The sequence below is a fragment of the Festucalex cinctus genome, chromosome 9 (assembly GCF_051991245.1).
Source record: "Festucalex cinctus isolate MCC-2025b chromosome 9, RoL_Fcin_1.0, whole genome shotgun sequence".
NCBI classification, from domain to species: Eukaryota; Metazoa; Chordata; class Actinopteri; order Syngnathiformes; family Syngnathidae; genus Festucalex; species Festucalex cinctus.
Genome location: NC_135419.1, coordinates 8,064,720 through 8,074,080, shown reverse-complemented (window position 1 = coordinate 8,074,080; position 9,361 = coordinate 8,064,720). Strand labels below are relative to the sequence as shown.

The window sequence follows — 9,361 nt, the reverse complement described above, 5'->3', positions numbered from 1 at the left end:
ACAATGTGACATTCTTTCTTTTCAACTCAAATATGGAGAATATTTTTTAGAGTAATTCCTAGCAAAAACAAGATTAAAAATGTTGAGTGGCGAGGAGTTTATTTTCTTGTGCCTATGTTCATCAATTTACGGTTGCGTGGAGATGACTTGTGCTGACAGCATCTGCTTGATGTGTTTCCATCACTGGTGAATACTCGGAATCGCATCAACATAAAACCATCAAGGTAACATGCATAATCAAAAACCCACGTCTATCATCGCTCCCTCTTTTGTGCCTGAAATTATACTCTTCCTACGCATATTCCATTGTAATTACTTGATTATTACAATCACTTCACACAATCATCTGTGAGGGTGATTTCTTTTCCAGCTCCCCCTCCTTCGTATAATGCATGGAGTCATTTAAATGGCATTTAGTGGGCAGCTGAAGTTGCTGGAAGGTTCTGGTGACACACACCATGAGGCTTAGGTGACTCCGCCTTTCAGTCAGATGCTGATTGAGTGTGAATATAAAGCGATTCCATGAATCCATTCTGAGCAGCATCGAGACTGGAGAGCACTTTTTTTCCCCCCCGAAAGCCAAATAAGTCTTCCTCTCCAATAAAAACACCTTTCATCATCTGTAACACTTATTTTTTGGTGTTGTCCGCTAACATATATGTACATCACTGGTTACCATGGCAGCGGAGGTGTGAGTTGTTTGGGTGGGAGGGGTTTGGTGCTGTGCTCACTGGTGAGGGTCATTGCTGAGGGAGTTCCGATGGCTGTTTCTTGGCTTTCAGAGTGCCTATGAGAGACTGGACGCCGCGCTTCACGCTGGTGCTCACCCGGCGGCTCACCGAGTCGGCGGCGGGCGAGGACGAGGAGCCGGCCCGCTGCGAGGGCGGCCTCGCCACCAGACACTTCTGATAACGCAACTGAAAGAGGAGAATGAGAATTGTGTCGATATTGCAGTTTGAGTTCCATTCGAACCGCACGCAACTTACCACGCACGCCGCCTGCACCGCTTCCGACACGCATCCAGCATTGGGGTCGCACCAGAACACGTGGCACTGGAAGTGTTGGTTTCCCGTGTCCATGATGAAGGCAAACGTGTGGACGTCCCGCCCGACTCCCATGAAGGATAAGAAACGGACGCGACATTCCACCAGCGCTTCCTCTTCCTCCTCCTGCAAGACAATTCAACTCACCTTTTCAATATAATCATTGAGTCACCAGCTGGCGAGTTAAAATTCAACTGAATTCAATTCAGTATTTCTTTATTCCAAGATGCAAAAATTTATGTTTTTGACATAGAACGGTTAGAAATACTGCGTGCAATACTACTTATGCAGTATACAATAGCAAAACACGGTCACACGTGCCACTGAAACACTCTCATACACTACTGAATGCTCTCACACACTACTGAAATTTCCTTCAATCTTATATACACACACCACTGAAACTACTTAAATGCTGTTACACATTTTTTTCACTCACATAACTACTGTGCTGAAATGCTCCCACACACTGTTGAAATGATCTCACACACTACTCAAATTTGCTTCATGCTTATATACACACACCACTGAAACTACTTAAATGCTGTTACACATACATTTTTTTTCACTCACATTACTACTGTGCTGAAATGCTCTCACACACTACTGAAATGATCTCGCATAATACTAAAATTTGCCTCATGCTTAAATACACCACTGAAACCACTTAAATGCTGTTACACACACTACAATTTGTTTTCACTCGCATTACTACTGTGCTGAAATGCTCTCACACACTACTGAAATGATCTCACACAATACTGAAATTTGCCTCATGCTTAGATACACCACTGAAACTCTACTTAAATGCTGTTACACACACTACAATTTGTTTTCACTCGCATTACTACTGTTACTTCAGTTGTATGTATGACATCATTTCAGTACTGGTGTGAGATGTAAACCTGAATGATGCCCCTAATGGGACCTCATCGATATATGTGAAAAGTCAAAACCAAATCTTAGCTTTTAATTGGCTCAAAGTGAAGTGAAGTAACTGATTCTGTGGTATTGGTTATGGTCCCTGAAGTCAATTTGAGAACCACTGCTAAACATAATAATGTATGAGGGAAAACATGCCTTTTCTTTGATGACAGCCAGAGTGGTGTCAGCAATGCTCAGAATGACCGGCGTCCAGTCCTCCTTGCCTGTGGAGGACACCAGGCTGTCGATGGCTCCGTTTATGATGTCCATACCTGGAGACAGAACACACACAGGGGAGCAGAAGCAGGAGACGACGGCGGGAGGAATTTATTGCAAGTCCGAAGGGGGGCGTTTCGTTTGAAGAGCGAGTTCAATTGTACCTATGGGCCGGTTGACTGACGTCATACCCAGATAGAACACGTGGAACTTCTGCACCAGCTCAGTCTTTGGCATTGGAAATTCTGCACAGTGGAAAGCACATAAAACACACATTTTTACAAACGACAAATAACATCTAACGGAGCTCCTTATGCTACAATAATTGGCTCAAACTGGAGAAATAAAATAGGCTTGTGAATATTTGCATATTTTCGGGTGCTGCCGGCATGATTAGGGCTGGATGTTTTCTGGGTGGAAGTCCTGCTGGGTTTGTTTACATGGAAGCTTGCGGGCAGAACAGATTACTCAAAGACGGCGGATCACCTGCATCAGCATCTGCATCAGTAAGGGAGTTCAAGTAAGTTCACACTCCGCCCACAGGACCTCATTTTTGGGGTTGAAGTTTGAAGTTGGAGAGAAATAGCTCTCCTTTTTTTTTTTTTTTTTTTTAAACACACAATCGCTTGGAATAAACCCGATCACCTATTGCTCGTTCTTCATAATGAGCTTCGGCCCATTTTGCACCACCATCATCTTAATTGGTGAATTTCAGGGAGTAGAAATTCATCATGAGCTCATCTCCGTGGACAGACTATGACAAATCAATCCGGGATAATGTCTTTTACCTGGATTCACCTCATCAGGGTGCACTCACACATACACACACAGTGAGTTCCTCCAATCCTTTCCCCCGGCACATCCAGGAAAACATTAGTTCCAAGGATGGAGGTTTATTTATTTATTTATTTTTTACACTTGAATGCACAGCGAGGACAAACAGAGGACACAGCAGGAACATTATCCTGACATCAGCAGCATTCCCATCTCAGCTAGATGGAGAGACCAGAAGAACATGAATGGAGAACCAACCAACCGTCCGTCCACCCATCCATCCATCCATCCAAATTTTTCCCTAAAAACTGAAAAGTTGACTGAACTTGAGGTAACAATTTGTATACATCTTTTCAAGTTCATTCAACTCAGCCGCCATTGTGTAAATGCCACAAGGTTACTTTAGTACAAACAACTGAATTGGTTTTGCACGCTAGAATTTAAATTAAAATGAATCAACTTAATTTTCATTGTGTGATACTACTCCATTTAATTATATACTGTCAACAAAGTGCTGGACCAACTTAATAAATTGAGGTAACCATTTGCATTTTCTGAGTTATTCTAATTTAGCCATTGCGTAAATGCAACAAAACAAAGGGTAATTGAATTGAACCAACACAATTGTAACTATGCAAAAACTACTTCATTTAGTCATCTGTTCTTTTTTGTCAACTCGACTTTATCGTTCCCCTAATGAAGTTACAGTTAGAGTTACAGTACAGTACAGTTAAGATTAAGAACAATATTAATCACAAGATTGCATTGCACTTTTATCGTTTATTATTACAGTAATAACTGAGTTTTGCGCTGTAATATTCAGAGCGGTTAACTTGTTTTTTTTTTACACTTCCATAATACTTGAGGATGTTACATTTTACTTAAAACATTGCCAGTACATTTTGCATTATTAATTATTATTATTATTATTATTATTATTATTATTATTATACTATTGTAAGCCACTGTGATATGCTTTGTTTGAACATCAATAATGCACTTAAATATAGAAAATTTAATAAATAAATAAATAAATTAATTAATAAATAAATAAAAATCAAACAAGTAGTTCTAAAAGATTTAAAGCAAATGTATTGTACTCAAAAGTTAAATACAATTGAACTGTACTGGATTTAAAAAAAAAAAAAAAAAGTTCAAGTCATAAACGTTGTGCGCAGATAATTCAGTGATTCTTTCCCGTACTAACATGAGTTGATGAACCACTCACTAATATACATTATTTCCTCAATAACATATTGTTTCAAAATAACAAATCACTTGATATTCCCGAACCAGGTTTTGTGATGTTAACCTCTCACTGGACACCAAAAGGTGACTAAGTTAAATAAACAAGAACGTTCAAAAGATGTGGGTGTTGCTACACGTTTTGATCCCAGACGTGTCATGGGGAGCGCTTCACCTCGAACAAGCACTAATTGGTTTCCAGTCAGCTTGACTGCATCCGCAAGTGGCGAGTCGATATCCTTCTTCCCTTATTAGAGATGCAGGCGCTCCTTTCCACAGAGCAGATCTTACATTCAAGGTTGACTTCTGATGATGGTTTTCTTTCTTGCTGTGTAATTACAACTGAGCGGAAGCCACAAAGCGACTATAAGCAAAATAGTCATCAGTGACTAGCATTAGCATTTGCTAGCGTGAAGCCCAGCGGTGGAGTTAGGTTGGAGAAATCACAGATTTCTTTATTTCTTCTGGAGTTAGTAGTTATATTTTGGGAACGTGGAAGAATGCCACAATGCGAGGCAAGAAACCACAGAAGGAAACAAAGCACACGGCCGACAAATGCGCTTTTCCCATGGGGGCACGACGAAAGAATACAAGTGTGTATGCGTGTACCTTGTAGTGGCACATCAGAGCTAGTCTGGGAGGAGCTGCCAGCTGCAGCCTTGGCACTTTTCCTTTCAGCCATAATCTAGACAATAGAGAGGGGGGAAAAACAGAATTATAGGTGACGGGAGCAAAACAAAACAGGAATAACACACACAATGAAATGGAGAAGAAACACGGGTGGATAGAGACAACTAGGTTGAGGTAAATGAGACTGAGGGCCCAATTTTCATGTCCAACGCAAGTCGGGCAAACCATGCGCATGGGAGTTTCCTTTCTTTTGGCATTTTCATAGACGGGCACAGTTAGAAAGGGGCGTTTGCGCCATTGTGGGAGTGAACAAAGCTGTCTTGCTTCCAATGGGAGCAGCTCCTCTCATTCCCTTTAAATTCTGCCTTACTGCATCTCCAAGAAATTCAACAAAATTGTGTTACACCACTCACACCATAACTTAGACCTGCTCGAATCAGGTCTAAAGCCTCCTAGGCTATTCTCAGTCACCAAATCGTCAGACGTGTGTATGAAAATCAATCAGTTGGAACACCCAGCAGCATTCCCAAACAGTAAACTAGACTTGCCCCAGCATGAAAATCACAATGTGCCTTAGTTCTAAAATGATTTAAGAAAAATATTTATACATTATTTATACATCTTCTGTTACCACGCATGTAACTCAAAAAGCTTGTATCTCAAGTCAACTTTGGTCTCAATGGAGTAAACGATTAAATAGAACGTAAAGGCTTCGTGCATCATGATTTCATACATTAGTTGTTGCTCCTCCTCATGTCTGCAACTTAGCAACCAGGGGGCAGTATAATACTCTTTTTTTTTTTTTTTTTATACACAGAGACAGTCGCAACTGCTCAGTAAACTGCATAAATATTTGTCATTTTTCACAGATGATAAAGAATATATGCTTGTGGGTCTTATTATATTGTCTCTTTACACGTGTTGCTGCACTGTTTGTGTTCAAATATCAAACCCTTAAAAGGACCAAAACATAAATGCAAATTTTGTTAGCTCATCAATGGTCACCTGCATTGTGCATTAGCATGAAGCTAGTAGACTTTCAGCAGATAGTTATATTGTAATTCTTTTTTTTTTTTGTTTAGTGTTCTTATAAACTTCAAAAGGAAGTTTACAGAAATACTTTGAAGAAATCACTTTTTTTTCCTGGTCACATATTGCTTGTTAAGTTGTGTTTGTAACTAAAATTCCTACTCACAACTCAAGACAAACACATATTTAGATTCCCTTCAACATAATTAGAAATGGTCATTTCAGGGTTTTCATTTGGAATATGCAATCTCATAACCAATGAATTCAATTGTGTATTTATTATGTCGGAATAAGATTAACGCAAGTATTCCACCTATAATAGTACTCGGATGCAATTTCAGCAGAAGTGATTATGGCAGCGTCATATTCCATCACTCACTTGAATATCTGTTGAATTCTGAAATGAACTGTGTCAAAAGATGCAATCTGTTTCCCTCCTTCCACTTGGCTGCCGTTCTGCTGCAGTGCTCGCACTCTTTTAAGGTGCATCTAAGGAGTGTGTTGTTTGCACGCCATCACCGCGCTCACTTTGTATGCAAGACACTCTCAAGTAATTACAGGTGTCATTAATCAAAGTGCGTGTGGTCGGTCTGCGTCTCATCTCACTGGGGAACGTGTGGAAATACGCACACAAGCAACACACACGTCACACAGCAGTACGGGGAGCTGAGTTTGTCTCCCACAGCGTAGAAAGCAGTGTGAAGTCAGTAAGTTCGCCACTTTTTTGTTTTCTATCGATATCTGCATTATTTATCAGGAACATCAAACTCACCGCACTCACCTCAACACATTCCACGCATAACATAGATTGTTCCTACACAACCGCAGTACATTTGCCAAAGTCTGTCAGTACCAAAATGAAAACATTTTTCATTCAATTAACAATGGAGTTTTCACAATACATCTTTAATATTGATATTTTTTGTCCCACAATGACAAGACACATTTGGAGGACCAAAACTGCCAAAATTCGAAACAACTAAATAACTAACTAAATAAATAAATGTTTCATAGTGAAAATAAAAAGTGAATATAAAAAAATATATAATTCCAAATTTATATTGAAAAAAAATAAATATAAATGGAAATAAATCCGTTTTTATTTTAATTTTTTGTCGTTTATTTATTTATTTAGACATTTATTTATTTATTTATTTAGTCATTTATTTATCTATTTATTTAGTCATTTATTTATCTATTTATTTCGTCATTTATTTATTTATTTATTCATTTATTTATTTATTTTGAATTTTGGCAGTTTTGGGCCATACAGCCAAGTCGAAATGTTATTCAAATGCGGGGGCGGTCCTAAGCGTGTCTTGGGTTGGACTCCACCGTTGCAAACTGCCTGTCATTGGCCGAGTGAGCAGCTCGGCGAACAAGGAAGTCTTGCCGGCTTGCAACGGAGCGCTCCAGCAATGGACGACGATCGTGTCCACTGTCACTTCAACTTGCGACTTGAGTGAGATCAGACAGTGGACAAGATCGTCGTCCATTGCTGGAGCATGATATTGTGATGTTTGGATATCGTTACATCCCTCGTAACTACAAAACAAAACACACACACACAAAAAATACAATTTCTGTAGAAATCGCATATAAATGCTGAAAAGCTCAAGATGAACTGAAATGTTGTGGAATTAGTTGAAATGTAGAATGTGAACTAGCCAAAAAATACTACTTAATTTAGAAATCTCATTGTTAGGACTGTGTCATGGGGGTCATTGTGTTGTTATGATGCTGATGTTGTCAGTTACTATGCAGTTGCTAGAGTCCTGTATTAGCCACTCTTCATTTAGCTCATCACTCTTATTTTGTCATACAGGCCTTTATTCTGTCATATAGAATTGTGCCTTGCCCGAGCGGGAGTTACTGAGTGACATTTTTGTCAGTATGTCGAGGTTTCCTATCCCTACCCTTCTTCCATGTGTTTGAGGTTGCTTCCATGCATCCACTTTCCATTGAAATTTTCAAATTTGAATCAGTAAATAATGCAGAAGGAGAAGTGTCTGAAAATTAGTGGACAGAATAATACTAATAAAGGCATTTAGACAATCAACATCAACTTTTCTGTCATCTTCCTAAAGTTTGTGAGAACAGGCTCCATGATAACACATTTTTTATGCCTTGTTAAAATCTCGAAACATGGTGACATGCTACGTGCTAATGGAGAAGATACACAGTTGCTGATAGTGGCACCCACCTTGGAGCAGATTTCGTGAAGACTCGTGGCGATGGCTGCGGCGGGCGTATCACATCGGAACACGTGGCACTTGAGCACCCTCGTGTTTTTGTCCCTTGCCACATAGGCAAAGTCCCTGAAGACACACCAAAAACCCAAATTATCGCACATCAATGCACCACCTAGCCATGGCATCATCACTGCTGTGATGGGGAAATATAAGGTGGACATTTCCAGGACACTTAAGAGGTAAGGGATAATAAAGTAAGGACATTGATGACCTTGACAAAGGTCATCCTTTTTGCTGGATGTCCATGATTGTCCAGTGAGTGACATCATGACTCACTAATATTATTACAAGTTCGAGATCAGTGGCTCTCAAACATTTTACACAGAGTATAACCTAAAAAAAATATTTGGCTCTCTGAGTACCAACATAATGACCAACAATAACACTGAAGCAAGCCCCTTGGCTCCTGGCTGTTTTAATAGATTTTGTCTGATTTTGCAAGGCCCACAGAATATTTTGTTCTATTGCTATAAAAACATGGAAGCTACCAAAAAAAAAAAAAAAAAAAAAAAAAAAAAAGATTAGTCTCTTCTTTCATCAGGAAAAAAAAAAAGTATATTTCTATCTGTTTCTGTTTTGCAGCAATTAGCATTAGAATATAGCTAAGTTTCATCATTATTCTTAATTTTGTTTAAAAATGTGGGGAAAACAGCTTGTTGCATCATGGCCTTGGTTGTTGATCTCTTATACTCTGCTGCCACCTGCTGGCCGTTTTTGTAATAACTACCATTGCTTCAACCGTTCTCTTCAGATCAGAGGCTGCATCAAAGCCTTCTGCTATAGCATTTTAGCATATAGCATTAGAGATTGCATTAAAATGATGTCATGTAAAATTAGAATATTGTGTTGTATATCTAGGTCAACATTTCAATAGGTCATTGAAAACACCCTTAAATAACAATTTCATTCAATTATATTGAACATGAAAGGTTTTAGTTTCCTCCATAAATATTTGAATTTTTTTTATTAAAGATTAAATCCAAATATATTGTAAATAAAAGTGCAAGAATGCTGACTAAGGTAAAAAATAATCCTCCAAATCCTGAAAGTTCCCAAATAAGAACATTGTCAGAGAAAAGAGGACATTGTAAAAGGGTCTTTAATGTCTGAAGCCAATTTATTAGCCTGCGTACGGTTCCATTTATCTTCTTTATGGTGAGAAGTTAATGTTGACACTGAAGTTAACATTAGTACAAAGAAAGGAGTAAACATCAAATGCAATGCAGGTTGAAAGAAGAGATTTAGGAA

At 38.9% G+C, this 9,361-nt stretch overlaps 1 protein-coding gene across 4 annotated transcripts in view; it reads right to left on the bottom strand.

Annotated features, from left to right (window-relative positions):
* Positions 1 to 73: 73 nt before the first annotated feature.
* Positions 74 to 9,361, bottom strand: part of LOC144025972 (amyloid beta precursor protein binding family B member 2-like) — a 35,532-nt gene continuing 26,244 nt past the window's right edge. For all 4 annotated transcript variants that reach the window (XM_077532390.1, XM_077532392.1, XM_077532391.1 and 1 more), the window contains 6 exons: positions 8,065 to 8,179; positions 4,812 to 4,887; positions 2,348 to 2,428; positions 2,124 to 2,239; positions 987 to 1,169; positions 74 to 917 (listed from right to left, as the gene is read on the bottom strand). In XM_077532390.1, coding sequence (XP_077388516.1) covers positions 741 to 917; positions 987 to 1,169; positions 2,124 to 2,239; positions 2,348 to 2,428; positions 4,812 to 4,887; positions 8,065 to 8,179 — 748 coding nt within the window. In that variant the 3' untranslated portion in view covers positions 74 to 740. The remainder of the gene's footprint in view (positions 918 to 986; positions 1,170 to 2,123; positions 2,240 to 2,347; positions 2,429 to 4,811; positions 4,888 to 8,064; positions 8,180 to 9,361) is intronic.